We start from the raw sequence: 24,773 nt of genomic DNA, 5'->3' as shown, positions 1-24,773 counted from the left end.
ATCATATATATATATATTGGTTTTTTGCAGTGTGTTTTTGGGTGTGCGATCAAACTTATGCTCCACAACTTAGTTGTCAATGTCATATACACAATCCATCAATTTTTATATTGAACATTGCCCCTCCCATGATGAGAATGGCCAAATAATTTTTTTAATCATGAACGCAAATGATGATTATCCTTGGTGTTAAATATCATGATATATTTAATTAAAGGGAAGGAGGATCTTCTTGACTATATGGAAAGAGAAGATTTTAGTCGATGTACCTATGTGGACATTTATGGTGTTTGTTTTATTTGCGTAATTAAACATTATGGATCGACACAAATTCTTTATTTGGTTTTTGATGCATCTTAGCTGGAATATTGCAGAAGAGATTTAAGAGAGATTTTCCTTTAAGACTGTTCACAAAGACAATTACCGTTAAGTTAAGTTCATCATTACAAGAATTACTAGCTTTCCTGACATTTTGAAGATTTTTCTCAACATTTTGAAGTGTCGGAAAAAAAAATATTTCTTGTAGTTCATGTTGGCTTCTTTGGATGTTCTTTGACATAAATTCTTGTATATATCCTCCCAAGCTTTTTTTACCTCAAAATATTGATATCTTTATTAAGGCCATAATGACTTTACGATTGCAAACTCAAATTGAATGTAGCTCATAATGTAAATCACATCCGGAAGAAATTGTGTTACATCCGCTTCAACTTGGTACAAAAGATTTTCCTATATTTTGTAATTATGATATTGTCATTATTGTCCTGAATTGAGATGCCTTTACACCCATCTTTCCTTTTGTTGTATGTACCTCAACATACGTGAATATATACATAAATTTTGGAGATTAGGAAATTAAAGTAGCCATCGCTTAATTGTTCGAATTGTAAATTTGCTCAAGTATTAATTAAACGAGCTAAATTATTTATCAAAATGAACATACCTCAACGATAATTGACATATATCTAATTATTTTGATCGTAAATTTGCTCGAGTACCAAACTAGATGCAATTAATAAAGTTAAAAAGACATTATATAATCCAAGTCAAAATATATAATACATTATTTCAAATGTTTTTTTTTTCTTTTTTTGAAAAAAGTTATTTCAATCAAGACCAGTGTCTTCAGCTTCAAGCATCCACGCAGGGACCTCTAAAAATTCAGAACCAACCAGATTACCGGTTCTTCCGATTATTAGCTTCTCTTCTGATAAAATCGATTGATACCACCGATTTCTCCTTCAATAGTGATCGAATTTCGTCCGCGACCCAGAAAATTTTCGAGGCCTCTTCCTCGTTCACCAATTTCTTCACTTCCATGGAGTCTGTTTCAAGGTAAATATTCCGAACCTGCTGATTTCGTATGTGTCGCAGTTGCTTCGAGAATAGCCATGGCTTGAATCTGTTGTGCTTGGGATTAGCCCTGATTGATGCCTTGAATTGCTGGGATTTGCCTCTTTCTTGTGACTTGGGTTGGTAGATTGGATTTGTAGCTGTCTTTCAATTTGGAATCTGATTGTTTGTTGATTGGGACTTTCCACACCATGGTTATAGCTATCTCCAAATCTTGATTCGTGGAATGTTCAACTATCCAGTCCCAATAGCCCCTGTTTGTTAGCAATGTCCTGTCAACAAAAGTAGAGCTTATATTAGAGTATAGAAAATAGTTCCAAAAAGGGTCCTGTTACCTTTCATTCCCAAACAAGATGTTTTATGGTCTCCACTTCTTTCCTGCACAAAACACACCAAAAATCAATTTGAACTCCTTTCTTGGACAAATTTGATTTAGTAGGAAGGATATCATTCACCAGTTTCCAACAACCGATTTTTGCTTTTTAGAGGTCTTCTACATTGCACAACCCGTTTTTATGGTCTGAAGGAGAGGGATAAGCCAAGCCAAAGTGGTAAGCACTTTTTATCGACAAGAACCCTCTTTAATCCGGGCCTTACATGATCACATCATTCATATCTCTTTTAGGCAAAGGGATCTGAAGAGTGAGGTTGGCCTCCGACTCCATATAGCTGTTCCGAATCCTCTCTTCATTCCAAAAACCTGTAGTTGTCATGTTGCCGGCCACATTTTGGTCATACATGGGCGTTGGACAGGAGAGGATTTATAAGATCCCTCTCTGGGCAGCCATAGATCCGATCCAAGGGACACCGAAAACACATATCCAGTTCTCCACCGATAACCTTTTTCAAAAAGCTCAATGATACTTCTGTAGGTATAAGGTGGATTGTTGCCTAGCTTAGCCTTCAAGAAGCCGTCCATTTTGAAGTTTGTCTCTTAGCATCCGAAACAGGAGATTATTTTGATTTTCCAGAATCCTCCAACTATCCTTAGCGAGCATGGCCTGGAATATCATTTTCTTATTTGTCACTTTTTCCTCACAAATTAGAAACTCCACACCAATTTACGATTTAAAGCCCCTCTCATAAATGGATGACATGCTATTATAAGTCCTCCCTTCTATTATCCTATCATGATATATTATTTTGTATTTGATCATTATGAAAAAGTAAGTTAAAACACATTTAGAATTAATCAAATCAAAACACAATTTAAAAAAAATTCATAACAAAGTCATGCACAATGGTTAGATCTTTGTCTTATTAATTAGGTGCAAAATTCTCATAGGAGAAAAAAATCATCATCTTATCTCATGCCCTAAAACTAGAATAAATGAAATCATTTATCAATCTCTATGATTATAAATACAAAACAACCCTCCCTGATAGGGTATGCCCATAAATTTAATTACACAGAACCCCCTAAGTTTTCATATTTTCCCATGTGGTTTCCTCCCAAGTGTTATTATTATTATTATTTTAATTATTTGTTAAGACTATTGAATCACGATCTGTTGTTGTATTACCAACAAAGAAGCTCTACTGTTGATATCTGTTGAAGCAATCAAATCTCCAAGAACTCCAAGCTCTGGAAACTCATTCCACTCATTGAGACCATCAGTTTGAGACGATTTTAAGCCATTTCTTCTCCCTACTATCATAAGATCAAACAAATTTACTATTTTTCTAATAATGAATGCCGTTTGTTGCCCATCTCTGCACACGTCCTCCTTGTACACCACTCTACCATCTCCCAAACACTTGCTTCTAAAATCTCTTAGAACTTCAGCATCAAGTATATCTTCCCAATTGTCTGTCTTTTGTCCATGTTCCTCTGGCGGCCCCCGGAGTCGGAGCATTGTCAGCTCCACTCTTGAGTCCTTTGCCATGCGTTTCGCATACGATATTGCCTCCCTATCGTCCTTCCCTCCCAAGAAGAGCACGCAGACTGAGTATCTACTTCTCGGTATTGCCGTTGCAGCAATGCTCCCCAAACGTCCCCGGTCGGCGAAGATGCCGATCGAGCATGGAGCCCTTTCGAGCACGCTGCAGTTCAATGTCCTGACCATGTTGTCGTCGTGGTAGGCAAAACCATCCACTGTCCATGTTCGATGGAATGGCATTATAATGAGGGATGTAATCTTGTCGAGCGCGAGGGTGCATATGTCGTTGTGCATTAACCGGTTTGGCGAGATTGCGGTGAAGCATTCGACGCAAACCGTGCCATCGCTGTCTCTCTCAAACTGATCAAAAGAATGAATAATGTGCTGAGAGTAGGATCGATCGTTGAGGGCCTTGTTGTGAAAATACTTGTGAGAAATGAAGACGGGGGCGGTCCGACCGGAGAGCTCGATGAGATGTAATATATGAATAGCAAGCGGGTTTTCTGCCGTGGGACATGAGAGATTGAGAAGATGAATAATGCTGTTGATATTTTCATTTTGGTGAATGCAGGCAAGCAGGCGAAGCTTGTCGGAGGCAGGATTCAAATGCATGATGTTCCTATTCTGATAGCCAGCATATTTCATCGAAGGATCATAGAGACACTTCACCAAAATTGGCACCAATGTTGCAACAAAAACTATGGAAAGGAAGCACCATCCAAGAAGCCCATCATTGATAGCCTGTAGTTGTTCCAATCCACATTAGAAAAAGAAAAGAAAAACACACAACCCATTAAAACCAAACCACTAAATATACTTTCAATCTCTAATGTGTTTTCAATTCAGTCCTATCTTTTAAAAGAACCTAGTTGTAACATTTTTTCTAGTTATATCATTTCCATTAGTGAAGTAAATGTTAAAATATGGGTGATTGACTTATATGACATGACAGGAACAAATTCGAGAACCATTCTTTCTCTACCCAATATGTGAAGGTGGAGGAGAGAGATGAAATCAAGGATACATACATTGTAATCTCTGGCCATCGTGTAGAGAACCAATTCCACAGCACCTTTATTGCTCATGATGAGAGAAAGTGCCAAGGAATCCCTGAAGGGCAGCCTACAATGCCTGGAAGTCAGAAAGCAAGACACAATCTTGACGACAAAAGTGACAAGAATGAGAACTATGTTCAACTTTGTGAAAGCAGCATCAAACGAGGAAGAAATCTGCGACAGATCCGCTTTCAAAGCACAGGTAATCACCAAAATGGGCATAAACACATCCGAAACAAGGCACTCAATATTGTTCACAAGAGTGGAGGCCAAAGGGGCCCCATCAGGAACAGCCAAACCAAAGACATAAGGCCCCATTATGGAAATCTGGCCAGTGAAATTGAACAACACAGTGGTGAAGAGAACCAAAAAAATGACAGCTTGAATGTAGCTACCCTTCACCGGCATCCCTTCCGGGGTTTGTCTGATGATCCAAAGCATGGCTGGCCTGAACACAAATAGAATCAGAAGGAAGAGCAAAATTAGAGCCCCGAGTTGGAGAGAAGCTATTGAAGGCACATCTTTGAATCGTTTGGCCTGTCTGGCAGTGACCATCATGAAGAGGCTGAGCAAGTCGCTGAACAAGGCGGAGGAGAGCCCCAAATGCCCCAATTCCGAGTTCACAATCTCAAGGTCGCTCAAGAGAGAGGCGATTACGGGAAATGAAGACATACTGTGGAAGGAAATCAAGATGGGGAGTGTGGATAAGTCTGCTTCAGATATGCCACTGCCATCAACTAAAAGGCTTCGAACAAAATTTGCAGCGAACAGAGGGACTAATAAGGCTAGAATTCCGATGATGAGTGCATTTTTTCCGGCTCTGATTGTCATTGACAGGTCTATTTTGACTCCGGACAGGAACAAGTACAAGGTGTACCCGAATTCTGCCAACAATCCTAGAATGTCTTGGTTGCGTTCGTAGAAAAGATTGATTGTCTCCTTGTCGAACTGCCTCCACGAGCACCCAAATATCAGCCCAATCTGATTCATTTTTCAGTCACATGATCAGTTAGAAGTTGTTGATCAGATATAGCCATTTTGTGTAAAAGTTAGGAATAGGAGGAAACCCTTTTCCCCTAATGCAAGAAAAAGAAAGCGATTATATTGTTATTTGAAACTAGCTAGAGGAATCATGCGGGTTGGCCGAACAATTTTGTGATATGGGAGATCGAACTTATTTGAAATCAACATTTTTTACACGTTAGCCCGCCATGAGAGCATGAATTAAACTAACAAAAAGATCCAAACTTTGTAATTTAACACTGACATGAAAATTCTTACGAGTTTACTAACAACCAAATGTTACAAATGATTGAGAAGAGGGTGTAGGAGGATTTGTGTGTACTTACAAGAATTTGAGAGGAAACTTTGGAGACCCCAAAATGCTTGAGAATAAGATGGGTAATAACCAATGAGAAGCACAAAACAGTCAATTGAAACTCCAAGAGGGGCAACGAACCCTTGAGCCACCAATTAGGGTCATTGAATTGGACCCATAAACCTTTTGAGATTATATGAGATGGAACATCTAGGCAAATCACACTCGTGGAATTTGATTCTGAATAATATGATAAATGGGACTCCTCCTTCGAACTTGAATAATTCGATTGCATCTTCTCCCTTCTCCACACAAAAAATTCTCAACTGCCCACAAGGAAGAAGAAGAAATTTGATGATTTCCACACAAAAATTGTTGGTTTTCGTTTCAAAATTCACCTCCTTTTTTATATGGGTCGGTTAGATATAAGTTGTCTTCAACAAACCGAGAGGAAAAACAAAAAAATAAGTAGCTGTTTTCATCATTACATGATAGTTTATTTAAAGTCTAGAAACGATTTTGACTATAAATTTACATTAGATTTTGTTGAGTTTATGATTATTCGGCTGATTATATTTAGGAGATTTGAGGAAGAAATGCAACTCTAACCATTAATAGGGTTGTGTTTGTTCCATTGGTTGGGAGTTAGTTTTTTCCTATATTTCATCGAAATCTACGGAGTTTGTGCATCACTTTGTCTTGTAATGGTCGTCCTTGAGTATCTCTTTGTCAGCTTAACTGTATATATCCGGAGTATGTACTAAAAAAAACTTCGTTTTGAATCAAAAGATGGCGGGTTTGAATCTTCATCTATATATAATTCCGTAATAAAAGAACAACTACTGTAATGTTAATTTTCGATGATGACATCTAATATATTTATGAACTTCAAAAGATATAAAGTTTCTATCCTTCTATATTGGAGTTTTTATTAATAGACTAAAAAGAAAGCAGAATTTTGTTGGTATAGATAATAGTTAAACTATAATTTCTTTTGAGTATTTAGACTATATATTGGCAGTTCATTCATGAGCCCTCGTATACGATTGTCACACTTTCTAAATTGATAAAATTGATTATTAGACCACTGATTTTTCTTCAAAAGTACTGATCGAATTTGGTCCGCGACCCAGAAAATTTCTGAGATGTTGGCCTCTTCCTTGTTCAACAGCTTCTTCGCTTCCAATAGAGTCTATTTCAAGGTAAATATTCCGACCCTCCTGATTTTATACGTTCACATTGAGAATGGATTCACTCAAACTCTTCGCAAAACTCAAGTTCAGCAACTGATCCTTCATCTTTCTGTACCATCCCTAGGTGCAATGGTTAGTTCTTTGTCATACTAATTCGGTGCAAAATTCTCATAATTATCTCATCTCTCATGTACCAACCCTAGAATAAATGAAATCATTTATCAATCTCTACGAGTGACCGAGTATTTACATTTCATTCTCGGTGTTGCTGTTGTGGAAATGCTCCCTAAACGTCCTTGGTTGGTGAAGATGCCAATCGAGCATGGAGCCCTTCCGAGCACGCTGCAGTTCAATGTCCTGATCATGTTGTCGTCGTGGTAGACAAAACCATCCACTGTCCAGGTTCGATGGAAAATGAGGGATGTGATCTTGTTGAGCAAGAGCATGCATACATCGTCGTGCATTAACCGGTTTGACGAGATTGCATGCGGTGAAGCATTCGACGTAAACTGTTCCATCATCGTTGTCTCTCTCAGACCGATCAAAAGAACGAATAAATATGTTTAGAGTATGATCGATCATTGAGGGCCTTGTGAAAATATTTGTGAGAGATGAAGATTGGGGCGGTCCGATCGACGGGAGAGCTAGCTCAATGAGATGGAATACATGAATGGCGAGCGTGTTTTCCGCCTTGGGACATGAGAGATTGAGAAGATGAATGATGCCGTTGATATTTTCATTCCGGTGAATGCAGTCGAAGCTCGTCGTTGGAGGGATTCAAATGCATGATGCAGCATATTTCCTCGAAGGATCATAGATACACTTCAGTGCAATTGGCACCAATGTTGTAACAAAAAAAATTGGCAAGAACGAAGCATGCAAGAAGCCCATCGTTGATATCTGTAGTTGTTGAATCCAAGTTAGAAAAACAAAACAAAAAAAGAACCGTTAAAACCAAAATACTAGATATATGTTTCGATCGTTTCAAATAGTTTAAAAAAAATTAGTTGTAACATTTTTTTTCTAATTATATAATTTTCATTAATAAATGTTAAATATAAGTGATAAACTCGAGTTATCTAAAAGAAGAATTAGAGCACCAAATAGTAACCAAAATTTCAACTCCCAAATTTTTTAATAGTATAACATGTAAGGGTAGAGATTCGAACTCATAATCTTTTGGTTAGAGATAGATGCTTTAATCAATTGAGCTATGCTCGGTTTGGCTTTAACTCCCAAAAATTGTTAAGACATGCCTAAGAAACTAAATCAAAAGCTAATTACAAAATATAGAGGGAAACTAAATCCAAAAAACCCTTCAAACATTACTAACAAACTCAAAACATATATTGAACCCTAAATCAAACAAATTAGAAACTCCTATTTTCTCAACCCAATATATAATGAAGATGGAAGATGGAGGAGAGAGATGAAATCAATTGTAATCTCTGGCCATGTATAGTGTAGATAATCAATTCCACAATAAATTTAGGCTCTCGTTTGATAACGTTCACCTTTCTTGTTTCTAATTTTCTTAAAAAATCTAAGCATTTTTCAACTAATTATGTTTCTTGTTCTTTCCTTTTTGGGAACATTCTCAAAATTGTATAGAAATTTTAAAAACAATAAAAACAAGTTTTTTCTTTCTTTGTTCTCATTTTTAATTTGTTCCAAAATATAAATAGAATTATTGTTTTATATCGTACTTGAATTCATGGTTGTTGGAGCAATGTAATTAATTTTTCTTTATTAAAAATGAAGAAATAGAAACGTTACCCAGACTCGTCAGAAACAACCAAACCCAAGATATAAGGCCCCATCAAGGAGACCTAGCCAATAAAATTGGACAACACAGTGGTAAGAAGAGTAAAAAAAAAAAAAAAACGATAGCTTGAATGTAGCTACCCTTCACTGGCATCCCTTCTGGGTTTGTTGAGACCCTCACGAGGAGGTCGAGCAATGTTGAGAATTCATATATATGAAATAAATTTACCTAATCCATTAGTTAAACTTTTGGGTTGAGTTTATTCATCTTTAACATGGTATCAGAGTTCGAACTTCTAAGTTGTTATTTTTTCCTCATTTATAATGATTTCCACTTGTAGAGCTAACCCATTAGTTTAAACTTTTGGGTTGAATGATAGTTTATTTATCCTTAAGAAGCAAGTCATTGAACCAAGGCCGTGGAAAGCCCCAAAACAGCCCACCGCGGGAAACAAAGTCATACGAAATCAAGATGGGTAGTAGGGTTAAGCCTGTTTCTGGTGTATGCCATCATCTAAAAGCCTTTGAACCAAAGTTGCAGTGATTAGAGGGACTGAAAACGCTGGAATTTCGATCGTCAGTGCTTTTCTTTCCAGCTCTTATTGTCATTGACGCGTCCATTTTGGCTGTGGACAGGAATAATACAAGGTGTACCCAAAATCTGCTAACAATCCTATAATTTATAAGTTTAATTATAAGTTTAATTCTTGAATTCTCTAAATTGAATCTCTCATCCTTATACTTTGAAAAAATATTAGATTATACAGTAAATTATACGTTAGGTTCTGGAAATCATACACTTAATTCTTAAATAATAACGTTAGTAATTAAACTAACGAAGAGATCTATTATTTAGACACAAAATTGAAAGTTTGGAAAACATTTTTTAAAAAGGATAGGGATTGGATTGATACAATCTTGAGAGTTTTAAGAACCTATTTGAAACGTTAAGGTACGTGCATCTGTTAGACCGAACAAAATTAACTTTGTAATTTAACGCACCAATATAAAAATTCTTACAAGAGGGGCAAAGAACCCTTGAGCCACCAATTAGGGTCATTGAATTGTACCCATGGTTGCCAAAATGATTGGAATCGAATAGAGTAAGACGCAGTTAAAATGGATTGAGAAGAGGTAAAGGGGAAGCAGAAGAAAATGATTCAGTGATTTTACGTGGAAAACTCCTAAATGAATTAGAGTAAAAACCACGAATAAGGGAGAAGAATTCCACTCAATAAAGTAAGAGTTAAATTCTTTCTTATGGAGAACAAAATCTCTCATAAGAAGAAACTCTCTCTATCTTTATCTCACCAATCCTCACACTCACACTTTAGCTCACTTGGAATTTGAGAATTTTTGGGATAGTTTGCCAAGTATGGGTCCGCTCCTATTTATAGCCCATTCATACTTGCTCATTAAGCAAAATTCTATCTATAATTATGCCACATACTAACCTTGGATAGGTGATAATCTAGTGGCCACATATTGCACTCTAATAGCTTCTAGTTTCTTCAATTCTCCAATAAAACTCTTTGAACAAGCTTACTTATCCTAGTGGCTTCTAGAGATTTCTATCTCTAAAGAGGCTATTTGAGCAAGATTTGGCAAACCACTTAACCTAGTAGTTTCTAGAGGCTTCTTTCCCATACTTGAGAAATATTATTTAACACCCATAAACCTTTTGAGATAATTATATCAATTTATTATTAAGTTTTAAATTTTAAACAGGGCGTCTAACAAATTTATGAACCGTTCTTACCAACTTGTCGAGTTGTAGGGTGAGGATTCGAACCTACGATGTTTAAGTTGAGATATATGCTTTAACCAATTAATCTAAACTCATGTTGGTTCATGACTATATACTTGCAATAGTCTTAGGATTACCTCTCTCATTGCTATAGCACAGTGTCCGTTTATTCATACACCCCTATGCACGATTGTCACACTTCTTCTTGAATTGATATTGGAGGATATGTTACTATCTTTAAGATAGATTTGTTATTAGAACCTGCATATTGCAGAAGACTAGATGAAATCCCGAACTTGAGGTGAACTAGTATAAACTCTGACGTTCGCTTTTCTTTCATATTTCGTATTCTCTGTTTGTGTTGATTAAACTGTTGCAAGTAGTTTAGATAGTGTCAAAATATTGGTGTTTGTTAAGGACAACGGTCCCCCTTTTACCCCAAGTATCTTCACCATGGTATCACATTGTTCGCTTTGGACATAACTCTCACGGCTTTACTTTTAATTTCACCCAAAAAGTATCATATCAATGAAGATAATTGTCCTCATCTACCATGGATCATGTTCTTCCCTAGTCAACGTGGGACTTTGTTTCTTTACCAACTCAACACATATTAATTTGACTAAATAATTATTAGTCTTTGCTTACAAGAAATGAATGAATAAATGCACCAATCTAAGAAGCTGAAAATTCCCTTCATTTTCATTTATCAGAGACAAACAAACTGCAAAAAATTAAAGTTGATGATAAACAAGAGTATTGTTCTACATATACTCTTCAAAAAGATACATAATTAAAGTATATGCACATCTTGATATGTCTAGTGAATTAATTAATTAATTACTTCTGCTGTTGTATTACCAACACAGAAGTTCTTGTGTTGTTATCAAGTGAAGCAATCAAATCTCCAAGAACTCCAAGCTCTGGAAACTCATTCCACTCACTAAGCCCAGCAGTCTGAGGAGATTCCAACCCATCTCTTCTCCCTACTATCATAAGATCAAACTCATTCACAATTTTTCTAAGTGTCAGTGCTGTTTGAGGCCCATCATCACACACTTCCTCAAAATACCTCACTCCCCCATTCCCCAAACAGTTCATTTTGAAATCCTTTAGAACCTCAGAATCAAGCATGTTCTCCCATTTGCTACTCGACCCATCTTCCATAGGAGACCCAAGTTTCAGCACAGTGAGCTCAATTGTGGGCTCCTTTGCCATGCGTTTGGCAAAAGAAATTGCCTCCCTGTCATCACTCCCTCCCAAATATATCAAACAAACTGAATATCTAAATTGTGTGCCAGAAGAAGCCATAGAAGCAATGCTCCCTAAATGCCCTTTGTCAGCAAAAATTGCCACTGAACAATCCGCCTTCTGGAGCACACTGCAGTTCAAATTCCTCAACATGTTGTCCTCTTGGTCTATAAGGCCATCCGCCGTCCATGTCCTGTGGAAGGGCAGAATTATAAGAGACGTGACCTTGTCAAGCGCCAATTTGCAGATGTCATTGGTCATGAACTTGTGGGGTGTGATTACTGTGAAGCATTCAGCATAGACAGAGCCTGCAGAGTTGTCCTTCTCAAAGTGGTCAAAGGAGAGAGTGACATTTTCTGAGTAGGGTTGGTCGGCAATGGCCTTGTTTTCCTGTCTATGGGAAATGAAGATGGGGGTGGTGCGGCCGACGAGCTCGATGAGGTGAAGGGCGTAAACGGCGAGCGGGTTTTGCGGCGTTGGACATGAGAGATTGAGGAGATGGATGAGGCCATAGATGTGTTCGTTTTTGTGTATGCAGGGAAGGATCCGCAATTCTGAGTTGGGGCTTAAATGCATGATGTTTCTGTTCTGATGGCTACTGTGTGTCCTTTTGGGGTCTGTGAGCCATTTCACTGTCAGTGGCACAAAGGTTGCAATTGTTAATAAGAACAGTATGAACCATGCCAGAATCCCGTGGTTGATAATCTGCAAATGGGATCAAAGAAACAAGGAAAAAGATGGTTAATCTGATCACTAAAACAAGCATTTTACATTTTGAAAGTCATAAACCAACCAAAATGGTTGCTTTTTAAACGTTAAGAGACCAAAATGAAACAAATCGGACCTTGTATTGATGGGTGACTAAGTAGAAGCCCAACTCAACCACACCTTTGCAGCTAAGAATGAGGGACAGGACGAAGCAATCTCTCAAGGGCAACTTGCAATACAAAGAACAAAGGAAGCAACACACCAGTTTGACTCCATAAGTGACAAGTGTAATAATTATGTTAATTCTTGCAAAAGCAGCAGCTGCAAAGACAAGGAACATCTTGGAAACATCGGCCTGTAGAGAACATGTTATGACAAACAATGGCATAAAGAAGTCTGAAACAAAGCACTCCATTTTCTCCACCAGGGAGAACCCCAATCCAGAAGCTCCATCTGGGATGGCCAGCCCCAAAAGATAAGGCCCAAAAACTGCTGGCTGCCCCAAAAGAGCAGAAGAAACAGCAGAAAGTAGAACCAAAATAAAGACACCGTGAGTAGTGGCACGGCTCACTGGCTTCCCCTCAGGGGTCTGTTTCAAAATCCAAAGCACTGATGGCCTCAGCACAAAAATTATGAGGCAAAATTGAACCATAATTCCTGCCTTGTTAAAATAGCCAAGTGTAATGTTGCTTCTGGAGATTCTGATTTGGTTTGCAGTCGCCATAACAAATTGGCCTAATAGGTCAGCAATCAACGCTGAGGACAGCCCCAAACGCCCAAGTTCTGTGCTCACCATCTTCAGCTCGCTCAGAAGAGAAGCAATCACTGGGAATGAGATAAAACTCTGGATGCTAACAATTACAGGGACTCTATTTTTCTCTGCGGGACTTAAACCATCCAGGAAATAAGATCCAACCCAAAAACCACAAATTATAGGAATTAACGTTGAAGGGATTCCGATTATCCAGGCTTTTCTTCCTGTCTTCAAGATCATTCTCACGTCCATCTTCGCTGCTGTTATGAACAAAAATAGCATGTAGCCGAAGTAGGATAACAGCCCCAGGATCTCTTCACTGTTAATCCTAAAAAGTCTGAATTTTGTGTCGTCCAATGGACCCCATGAACAACCAACTACCAAACCAGCCTGCCAAAATATAAAAAGTTAGTCTCTGTTCTGCTCATCTTATTCACTCACACGAATAGTAATATCACAGGAAAAGATATAAACACAGTGAAAAATCAAAACTTGCCTTCTAGTTTACAAAGTGTATGCGATTACTAGAAATAACCCATTTCTAAACAATTAATATCAACCCAAAAAGAAGAAGATTTTGGTGTGCTTACAATAATCTGAGAGGAAATCTTGGGGACCCCAAAGGGCTTGAAGAGAAGATGAATAATAGACATTAGGAGAAAGAAGAAGAAGAGCTGCAACTCCAAGAGAGGCAATGAATTGTTGAGCCACCATTCAGAGGTAGAGGAGTTTCCCCAAATGCCATTAGAGCCAACCCGAGGTGGCATTAACAGACAAATGGTAGTGGGAATAATATCTACGGTTGAGTTTGTGATCCTCAAGTCTGAATTGAACGTCATCTCTTTTTCCATTTCCAGACAAAAAAACAGAGGCAGCCACAAGAAAGCAAGAGAAGAACAGGAAATTACAAGTACTAAAAAGTGTCGGGTTTGTGTTTCTTTATATTCATTCATGTCTCATCGTTAGGAATTGGTTGGATAAGTGGTTTCCTTTAAACAAAACAGCGCGGAAAAGAGAGTCAAACAAAACACATGTAACCAAAGGTAGCTAAATGGTTCCTTTTTTTTTTTTTTTCTCTCTTTTGGATGATTAAGAATCAAAATATGAAGTGAAGATGGTTGCATTTATTTCTCCTTGTTTGGGAGTTCGTTATTCATCCAAATCTACAGGATTCTGTTAATTAATATATTCATTGTTAACAAAAATCGTGGAATTAGTCCATGGCTGACAATTCTAGCATTTTTTCTTAGTTCAAATTCGAACGTCTAGAGGTTTAGAGTTTTAAACCAGCGAGCTGTGATTAATTAATTTGGCACAATTATAGTAATAATTGATTGATGGTAACCAATAATGAGATTGAGAGTTATCACTTATTGACCATTATAATATTTATTGATTAAGAGTGATTATGAATTTCGTTTAAAAAAATTAATTATTAATTGACATATATCACACAACAATGAACAATTACATGAGAGCAGCACAACGGTAATTGACATCTATTATTTCTCTTAAGGTCGAAGCGTGTGAATGAGGATGAAACAAGAGAACTCGTATTGAGAATAGTCTTTTTTTTTCGGAAAGCATTGAGAATAGTCTTTACTCTTTCAAATTCGAACTCATGATCTCTTAATCAGATAAAATATGTTAAATTACCATCGAGCAAGGCTCATGTTTGGTGATAACGATAACTCATTACCAAAAAAAGGAAAAAATGATTAACGATCATAGTAATTAGTAATCCCTCATTGTTTTAAAAAATGTTAGGGAGCCATCAGACTGTTTAGGAACTAATATTAGGCAAAATTGAAAGTTTGGCACGACATTAGAGAATTTATTAAACACAAAATTGAAAGTTTAAAATTTATTAAACATTTTTTAAAATTTCTTAGACACAATCTAAACTTAAAATTTAACAAATATGAAGCCAGGTACCATCCCTCCATGTAAATCCCAATTGGTGCATATAATGTAATGGTTTTGGTTCTGTCATTTGATTCTTATGGCTGGAAAGAAAAAAATGGTCTTTTCATTGCCGCTCTCATTTATAAGACGATAATAAATAGTAGTCTCCTTTTAGTCGTTTAAATCGATATCTTTTTGTAATTATGACATTTCTATTTTCTACCTAAATTAGAATGCTTCCACTTTAACTTTTACTATATCGTCTATGTTTTTCACCTATTTTTTGAATGAATTGTATTATATGTTTTCTAAAAACAAATTAATAATAATGAAAGGAAAAAGGAGGTTTGACTCTCATCCTTCCATTATTGAGAATTTGTGTGAGTGACACACCAGAGTTTGTAGATTTGGATGAATAACGAACTCCCAAACAAAGAAAATAAACCCAACCATCTTCAGATTGTTAATTCAATTAATGTGTCCAATTTAGGCATATAATCAGCAACTAAAAAGAAAACATATTAAACTACCTCTGGTTACATGGGTTTTGTTTTACTCTCTTTAGAGCATTGTTTTGTTTAAAGGAAACCACTTATTCAACCAACTCCTAACAATGAGACATGAATATAAAGAAACACACACCTCACACTTTTTAGTACCTGTGTTTGTCTTGTCTTGTCCTGTCATGTCTTTGTCTCTAGAAAAGGACACACAGTTCCATTTAGACTTGACAATGACAAACTCAACCGTACATGATGTTAGGAGTAGTAGCAAGATTTGTCTTTTTGTTCAACCTTGGCGGGTTAGCTCTGACGGTATTTGGGGAAAGTTCTCTCGCCCTCAATGGTGGCTCAATAATTCATTGCCTCTCTTGGAGCTGCAGCTCTTCTTGTTCTTTCTCCTCATGTCAATTATTCATCTTCTCCTCAAGCCTTTTGGGGTCTCCAAGATTTCCTCTCAAATTATTGTACGTACACACCAAATTCCAATCCATGTTAGTTCTGTTTCTGTATTGTTTGGTTCTTCCTTAATTCCTTTGCCTGCCCCTCATGCATGTTTTAGAGATAGCCACATTCCTTTCTGGGTTTATATCAATTGTGTTTCTTCTCACTATGGTGAAAAAATTGAATCAGATTGAGTTACATTGTCAAGTAATGCATGAATGCACACGAACATGAGTTCAGCTCAACGGTTAGAACATATTAGTAAATCTTTCTTACGAAAGTTTGAATTCTCACCTTATAATCATAATGGAAAAAGAAACATGAATACAAATATAAATAAGTTCATGTATAATTTATCTATTGAAAAACATGTTTAAGGTCCAATTTATATATGTAATCATCAATTTTGTGAAAGAAACTAATTTTTTGAGGTTGTTTAGAAATGGGTTATTTCTTGTAATTTTTGTCAACTCAATCATCATCATAAACTTTGTAATCACATACACTTTGTAGACAAAAAGAGGCAAGTTTTAATTTTCCTGTGATATAACTATTGATGTGAGTGAATACGATGAAAAAATACTAACTTTTGATATTTTGGCAGACTGGTCTGGTATTTGGTTGTTCATGGGGCCAATTGAACAACAAAAAATTGGAATTTTTTAGGATTAACAGTGAAGAGATCATAGGGCTGTTAGCGTGCTTCGGCTACATGCTATTTTTGTTCATAACAGCAGTGAAAATGGACGTGAGAAGGACCATGAAAACAGGAAGAAAGGCCTGGATAATCGGAATCCCTTCAGTGTTCGTGCCTGTAATTTGTGGTCTTTTCGTTGGATCTTATTTCCAAGATGGCTTAAGTTCCGCAGAGAAAAATACAGTCCCTCTAATGGTTAGCATCCATAGTTTTATCTCGTTCCCAGTGATTGCTTCTCTGCTGAGCGAGCTGAAGTTGGTGAGCACAGAACTTGGCCGTTTGGGGATGTCCTCAGCATTGATTGCTGACCTATTCAGCCAATTTGTTATGGGGACTGCAAACCAAATCAGAATCTCCAGAACCAGCATTACACTCGGCTATTTTAGCAAGGCAGGAATTATGGTTCAAATTTGCCTCATACTTTTTGTGTTGAGGCCATCAGTGCTTTGGCTTTTGAAACAGACGCCTGAGGGGAAGCCAGTGAGCCGTGGCACTACTCACGGCATTTTTCTGTTTGTTCTGATTTCTGCTGTTGCTTCTGCTCTTTTGGGGCAGCCAGCAATTTTTGGGCCTTATCTTTTGGGGCTGGCCATCCCTGATGGAGCTACACAATTGGGATTCTCACTGGTGGAGAAGCTGGAGTGCTTTGTTTCGGATTTCTTTCTGCCATTGTTTGTCATAACATGTTCTCTACAGGTGGATATTTCCAAGATATTCATTGTCCTTGGAGCTGCTGATGCAAGAGTTAACATTGTTCTTTCACTTGTCACTTATGGAGTCAAACTGGTGTGTTGCTTCCTTTGTTCTTTGTGTTGCAAGTTGCCCTTGAGAGATTCCTTCGTGCTGTCCCTCATTCTCAGCTGCAAAGGTGTTTTTGAATTGGCCTTCTGCTCAATCATCACTCAATATGAGGTAAGCAGGTTTCGAGATGAATTCTTGAATAATATAGTTAACATGTCGCACAATTGTTAAAATTGATCATAATTAACCGCGTAGACTTATTAAGAACTTTTTAAAGTACAAAGAGTAAATAGAGATGCAACTATGAAAATTTAGTCATCTATTAAGAGTTTTTAAAGTGCACAAACTAGCAGATACAACTCTGAAAAGTTCAAACAACCGAATATATGATTTAACCCTTTTTTCCTTGTCAGGTTAAAATCACTTCTCATTTTTTTCTTTGATCCCACTTGCAGGTTATTAACCGAGGGATTCTGGCATGGTTCATAGTGTTCTTATTAATAGTTGCAACCTTTGTGCCACTGACAGTGAAGTGGCTCACGGACCCCAAAAGGACACATGATGGCTATCAGAACAGAAACATCATGCATTTAAGCCCCAACTCAGAATTGCGAGTCCTTCCCTGCATTCACAAAAACGAACACATCTATGGCCTCATCCATCTCCTCAATCTCTCATGTCCAACGCCGCAAAATCCGCTTGCTGTTTACGCCCTTCACCTCATTGAGCTTGTCGGCCGCACCACCCCCATCTTCATTTCCCATAGACAGGAAAACAATGCCATTTCCGACCAAACCTACTCAGAAAATGTCACTCTCTCCTTTGACCACTTTGAGAAGGACAACTCTGCAGGCTCTGTCTATGCTGAATGCTTCACAGTAATCACACCCCACAAGTTCATGACCAATGACATCTGCAAATTGGCGCTTGACAAGGTCACGTCTCTTATAATTCTGCCCTTTCACAGGACATGGACGGCGGATGGCCTTATAGACCAAGAGGACAACATGTTGAGGAATTTGAACTGCAGTGTGCTCCAGAAGGCGGATTGTTCAGTGGCAATTTTTGCTGACAAAGGGCATTTAGGGAGCGTTGCTTCTATGGCTTCTTCTGGCACACAATTTAGATATTCAGTTTGCTTGATATATTTGGGAGGGAGTGATGACAGGGAGGCAATTTCTTTTGCCAAACGCATGGCAAAGGAGCCCACAATTGAGCTCACTGTGCTGAAACTTGGGTCTCCTATGGAAGATGGGTCGAGTAGCAAATGGGAGAACATGCTTGATTCTGAGGTTCTAAAGGATTTCAAAATGAACTGTTTGGGGAATGGGGGAGTGAGGTATTTTGAGGAAGTGTGTGATGATGGGCCTCAAACAGCACTGACACTTAGAAAAATTGTGAATGAGTTTGATCTTATGATAGTAGGGAGAAGAGATGGGTTGGAATCTCCTCAGACTGCTGGGCTTAGTGAGTGGAATGAGTTTCCAGAGCTTGGAGTTCTTGGAGATTTGATTGCTTCATTAGATAACAACACAAGAACTTCAGTGTTGGTAATACAACAGCAGAAGTAGTTAATTCACTAGACATCAAGATGTGTATGTAGTTCAATTATCTTTTTGCAAGAATACATACAGATAGTTTAATTTCCTTGTCAGTGGACAAGGCACAAAGTAAAAGAACAATACTCTTGTTTATGATCAACATTTTTGCAGTTTGTCTTAACTTTTAGTGAACATCTTATAAATGAATTAAGGGAATTTTCAGCTTCTTAGTTTTGTGCATTTATTCATTCTGTTACAAGTCATTTCAAACTCTCAACCTTAGCCCCAAAATCTAATTCAACAGTAGGATTCAGCTCCACATGAGTTCTACTATAACCAAATAACTTAACAAAACAAGAAATCAACTGCTCCTCCAGTACAATATGCTTAAATTAATACCTCAAATGATGATCCACATTGAATGCCAGACCATGAGAAGTGATCCCACCTGAAATTCTAACACCAATGGCTCCAACCCAAACTCCTAGCCTTCACTCCCTACAATCACGCAGTCTCAATCATGCTCAGTTCCAGCTTCTCCACAAATTTTCTAGCCCCAATCCAACATCTATAAGGGAAATTATTGGGTACAGAATTAATTTCATAATAGTTTATGAAGTTGAGGGTACGTGGTTTCACCATATTATTAACCTAACCCTCAGGGTTTGGCGAGTGGAAAGTTTAAGAAATGATTTTAAATTCCGTGATTTGAAATCCAATAAATGATTTGAAATTCCTTATCTTGTTTGGAAGGAGAATGATTTGAAATGAAATAAATTAATTTTCTTTGCTTGGATGTTTGCGGTAAAATAAAAATTTTTCTTGATTTGGGCTTTTAATATAAATTTATTATTTAGAAATTAAAATATGACAAGGTTAAATATGTAATTTACTTTGAAATTCTATGAAATCCATCAAAATCCGACCATTTTGATCCAGTATTTTTTTTACATAAAAACTGGATTCCGTCAAAATCATGTAGTGCCAAACAACGGAATTCATTAAAAATCCGTCCCTCAAAATCTGGGATACCAAACAGGGGATAAGTGATAATCGTATGTTATATAAATGTGTTTTTATAATATACCTAGATAAAAGAGAGGTCTTTGAGACTATTTAGTTCTGTGCGCATGTGAGCATAAACTATTTTGTTGTATATATTGAGATTACTGGAGAGCTTCTTACACAATGAATTGTATGACCAGAGATTATTCTGTTGAGGGTATAATTTGGTAATTATTGTCTAATTATGAAGAATCCGATGTGATCGGCCAACTGTTTTTAGATAATCTAAGAGAAGGTATATTTAATCATCTTTTTTGTTGTATTACTAATACAGAAGCTTTATTGTTTATATCAAGTGATACAATCAAGTCTCCAAGAACCCCAAGTTCTGTAAACTCATTCCATTCAGTAAGGCCCGAAGTTTGAGGTGATTCCAACCCATTCCTTCTCCCTACTATCATAATATCAAACATTTTCACTATTTCTCTAAGTTTCAATGCCGTTTGAGGACCCTCTTCACACACTTCCTCCATATACCTCACTCTTCCATCCCCAAAACTGTTGGTTTTGAAGTCGCTTAGAGCCTCAGAATCAAGCATTTTGTCCCAATTGTTGTTACTGGACCCATCTTCCACAAGAGAACCAATAATTTTGAGCACCATCAGCTCAATCCTCGAGTCCTTTGCCAAGCGTTTGGCGAATGAAATTGCCTCCCTATCATCACTCCCTCCTAAAAAAATCACACAAACTGAATATCTACACGTCACATCAGTACCATGCTTACAAGTAGCAGTATCGGCTGCCATTTTGGTGCCTAAATGCCCTTTATCAGCAAAAATCCCCACTGAACAAGGCGCTTTCTCAACAACACTACAATTCACAGCCCTTATTGCGTTGTCATCTTGGTCCACAAGGCCACCCGCCGTCCACGTGCGGTGGAAAGGCAAAATTATGAGAGATGTGATCTTGTCAAGCGCCAACTTGCATATGTCATTGTGCATGAACTTGTGGGGTGAGATTGCTGTGAAGCACTCCACGTAAACTGTGCCATTGTTTTGTTTTTCGAAGGAGTCAAAGGAGAGGAGGATGTTCTCCGAGAAGGATTCATCTTTGAAGGCCTTGTGGTCTTTGATTCTATGGGAAATGAAGATGGGGGTGGTGCGGCCGACGAGCTCGATGAGGTGGATCACGTAAACGGCGATCGGATTTTGCGACGTTGGACACGAGAGGTTGAGTAGATGGAGGAGGCCGAAGATGTTTTCTTTTTGGTGAAGGCAGGCGAGGATTCGAAGCTCAGAGTTGGTGTACAAGTGCATGATATTTCTGTTCCTGCTGTCACAGCTTGAGAATTTCCTTGATGGGTCGTACAGCCATTTCACTGCCATCGGTACAAAGGTTGTGATGACTAATAGGAATACAATTAACCATGCCAGAACCCCATCAGTGATGTGCTGCAAGAAAGAGATGCACAAGTCATCCAGTATGTTATGGGTGAAACTATCCTACAAAGCTCACATCAACTGAAATTAGGCGAGCGACATTAGTCGAACCATCCAGGCCCAGTCAACTCTCTCTCTCTGATTTCTTGTGTGCGCGGGTGTTCTCGGGAGCCATCAATGTAAAAGACCAGATCCAAATTCGTGCATCAACAAGTTTAACTCCAAAATTTAAAAAGAAAGAGAAAGGGGCAGAGAAGATATATACTTTGAATTCCATAAGTAGGGTGAAGAAGAACAATTCCGTAGCTCCTTTGCAGGCCAACATAAGGGATAGCGCCAAGGACTGCTTCAAAGGCAACTTGCAATACAATGAAGATACAAAGCAACTCATTACTTGGGCTGCAAATGTGGAAAGGGCGAGAAGTATGTTCAATCTTGTAAAAGAAGCCCCAACTGCAACGGATATCGAGGACAGATCCACATGCAAACCAGAAGCAAACACAAAGATTGGCAAGAAGAAATCAGAAGCAAAGCTATCGAGCTTCTCCACCAGCGAGACAGAAAAAGCACCCCCATCTGCTGGAATTGCCAGCCCCAACACGTAGGGCCCAATAACTGCTGGCTGAGGCACTAAAGTTGATAGAGCAGTCGAAAGAATCACAAAAAAAACAGCACCCTGAATCCTACTTCGGCTCACTGGCTTCCCTTCAGGCGTATGCTTGATTATCCAGAGAACTGCTGGCCTAAACGCAAAACAAAGCAACAGATAATATTGGAGAAGCACTACAGCTGAAGAAACATAGCCCATTGTTTGTTTGTTTGTATGGACTCTTATTTGGTTGCCCATTGTGATGAGGAACTGGCTGAGTAAGTCGCAAATTAAGGCTGTGGAGAGGCCCAAACGCCCAAGTTCTGAGCTCACAATCTTCAGCTCGCTTAAGAGGGAAGCCACCACTGGAAATGAGATCATGCTGTAGGTGGCAGCCATGAGAGGGACCTCCCCTTTCTGAATGTCTGTCAACCCATCGTCCTGCACCACTTGCTTTCCAACAATCATGCCTAAAATCAAAGGCACGAATAGGGTAGGAATTCCTATTATTAGTGCTTTTCTTCTTGTGGTTGCGATCATTCTCACGTCCATTTTCACTGCTGATATGAACAAGAAAAGCATGTACCCGAAATAGGCTAACATCCCCAGGATCTCTTCACTTTGAATCGAAAAAAGTTTGTGTTTTTCCTCGTCCCACTGCTCGTTCCATGAATACCCAAATAGCAGCCCAGTCTGTTTCAATTTTCACATATACAAAAGACAAGAAGTTTGCCTTATTAGTAATAAATCTAGGCCAAAATTTGAAAATAACAGTACTCACCAAAATTTGAATGGATAACTTGGGAATTCTGAAAGGCTTGAGAAGAAAACGCAGAATTGCGAGTATTAAGAAGTAGAGCGCCAACTGAAGCTCCAAAAGAGGCAACGTACTTTTGAGCCACCATCTAGCATCATCGTGTTGTATCCACAAACCTCCAGAGTTTACGTTAGGTGGAAAATGTAAACATATTTCAACCGAAGTATTTAACCCATCTGAGAATAATGTTGGTGAAATAAGAGTTGATTCCATTGATTTTAGTTCCAACGACGACATGTCGTCTCTCCACACACAAACCTCAACACCATCAACTTAACAGAACAAGAAGAAGAAGATCATCAGGAATGAATCTCAGAAAATTGTGTTGGGTTTTTTCTCTTCTTTTCTTCTTTTTCAAATTCTTCAGGTCTTTTCTTCGTCATGAGTTTGTTAGATTCCACCTGTAACAATGCCTATTTTGTTTTGTTGCCTTTAATAATAATAATGTAGCTGTAAGAAGAGGGTCTCTTTTTAAGCCTAAATTTAAGAGATGGGAATTGAACAACTCAAAAGTGATAAAAATGGACTTGTGTTTATTCCCTTTGTTTGGTAGTTTGTTTTTCGCATGGAAATGTTTAAATCTGTTGGGGCAGGTTGCTGTGTCTGAACTATATGTCACATGATCGATGTTGTGTCTCTCTGTCTGGTTCTTTTCTTCTTTCCTACCTACGAGGTAATATCAGTACAATCCAAATCTCGAGGTTTGATATTGTTCAACATGACTATGTTAATTTTTCATTTCACTCAAATAGTCTCGTATCTATCTTTATTACTTAAATATATACTATACTATATAGATCTCCCTCTCTTCTACCTGACATTGAACTTTTGTTCACATTCTCAGAGAGGTAACCTAGTTATCCATGTCTCGTATCAATAAAGACATTTAGTCTCCAACATTTAGAAAATATTTTTAGAAGGTTCTTAGATAAATTACGAATCAGGAGTTTGAAGGATGAAGTGACATTTGTTTACGAGAAAAAGCTAAAAGATTATAAATAGCTCTCTGAATCAATTCGTCGAACAGGTTATGGAGACCTTCAACATCCAGCAATTTCGAGATTGTACCCAAAATTATAATCTCTTCCTCGCCACTTGGGTTGTTGTTTTAGCAGAAGACGACACCTCCATTTCTCCAAAATCCAATCAAAATTATAAAACACCGACCAATACCCAAAATTATAGATCCATTCAGAACCAAGAAACTCCATTCAGATTTCTATTTCTTCTCTCTTTTGAAGCAGACCCACAACCCCCCTCGATCCGCAAGAAGAAGACAAATTGACCTACTGACGAACAAGTTCTTCGAATTTCGCAAGAAATGAAGGGCACCCATCCGTCACAACACCAAAATTGCAATCAACATTCAACAAGAAGACGAACCAAGATTAAGAAAGAAAAAAGAAAGAAAGAATCCCAGTACCCTTCAGATTAGAGGAAGAATTTCGAAATTATGAACCGAAAAGGAGACTAATTTATGGAAATGGGGTGAGAAGTGGGGAATAAGACAGCGTAGTTGAGGTGGGTTTTGGAGGAGAAGAATCAAGAAGACGAAGAAACTTCCATGAAAGGCCATCGAAATACTGGATTTTATTTTTAAGTCAAATGTCACATAATTCAAAATTGACTTGGTAAAATTTAGACATGTTCAATGGGGAGATTTCTAAAGTAAAAGTTCTCCCAGAGAAAGAGGAAGGTTCATCTACTTTTTTTTCTCAAGTATAGAGCTTCTATCAATTATTTTAAAACTTTTCTTTTGACTTACAATCACATACATCCACAATTCTAGAATACCTTTTTTTTTTTCGAACAATTCATACGTGTCACATATATCTGAACAATTCATACGTGTCACATATATTTGAACATCTTTTCACTATTTGTTAGCATGGTAATGTATGCTTCTTTTTTTGGTACAACAGTATTAGTGGAGTGATCGAACTCACAACCTCTACTTGTTTTGAGTTATACTTGCTTTGACATGTTGATGTATGCTTCTTTATTTCATGTTTCTTGAATCTTTTTTCATATTAGAAATGTATATATTTTTTTACAACAGTATCGGTGGATAT

At 37.7% G+C, this 24,773-nt stretch overlaps 4 protein-coding genes across 4 annotated transcripts; 1 reads left to right on the top strand and 3 right to left on the bottom strand.

Annotated features, from left to right (window-relative positions):
* Nucleotides 1-3,211: 3,211 nt before the first annotated feature.
* Nucleotides 3,212-6,087, bottom strand: LOC111011604 (cation/H(+) antiporter 3). Its single transcript, XM_022285448.2, is given in 4 exon segments — nt 3,212-3,277; nt 3,279-3,974; nt 4,262-5,269; nt 5,638-6,087. Coding segments are annotated over 4 exon segments (2,034 nt in total). The 5' UTR covers nt 5,902-6,087.
* A 4,923-nt stretch (nt 6,088-11,010) lies between these two features.
* Nucleotides 11,011-13,915, bottom strand: LOC111011670 (cation/H(+) antiporter 3-like). Its single transcript, XM_022285526.2, has 3 exons — nt 13,614-13,915; nt 12,406-13,413; nt 11,011-12,266 (listed from the first exon to the last, which is right to left on the bottom strand). The coding sequence occupies exons 1-3, from the start codon at nt 13,872-13,874 to the stop codon at nt 11,151-11,153; spliced, it is 2,385 nt and encodes a 794-aa protein (XP_022141218.2). The 5' UTR covers nt 13,875-13,915; the 3' UTR covers nt 11,011-11,150.
* A 1,731-nt stretch (nt 13,916-15,646) lies between these two features.
* On the top strand, nt 15,647-19,011 carry LOC111011605 (cation/H(+) antiporter 3-like). The gene is made up of 3 exons (XM_022285449.2): nt 15,647-15,895; nt 16,477-17,481; nt 17,766-19,011. Exons 1-3 carry the CDS (start codon nt 15,662-15,664, stop codon nt 18,879-18,881), a joined length of 2,355 nt encoding a protein of 784 aa, XP_022141141.2. The 5' UTR covers nt 15,647-15,661; the 3' UTR covers nt 18,882-19,011.
* Nucleotides 19,012-20,135: 1,124 nt separating this feature from the next.
* On the bottom strand, nt 20,136-24,448 carry LOC111011606 (cation/H(+) antiporter 3-like). The gene is made up of 3 exons (XM_022285450.2): nt 22,666-24,448; nt 21,561-22,577; nt 20,136-21,307 (listed from the first exon to the last, which is right to left on the bottom strand). The coding sequence occupies exons 1-3, from the start codon at nt 22,936-22,938 to the stop codon at nt 20,162-20,164; spliced, it is 2,436 nt and encodes an 811-aa protein (XP_022141142.1). The 5' UTR covers nt 22,939-24,448; the 3' UTR covers nt 20,136-20,161.
* Between the last annotated feature and the right edge of the window lie 325 nt (nt 24,449-24,773).

The sequence above is a fragment of the Momordica charantia genome (assembly GCF_013281855.1).
Source record: "Momordica charantia cultivar OHB3-1 chromosome 10 unlocalized genomic scaffold, Mcharantia_2.0 BLBB01000010.1, whole genome shotgun sequence".
Taxonomy (NCBI): domain Eukaryota; kingdom Viridiplantae; phylum Streptophyta; class Magnoliopsida; order Cucurbitales; family Cucurbitaceae; genus Momordica; species Momordica charantia.
The sequence above is the reverse complement of the archived record's forward strand: the minus strand, read 5'-3'. Positions and strand labels throughout refer to the sequence as shown.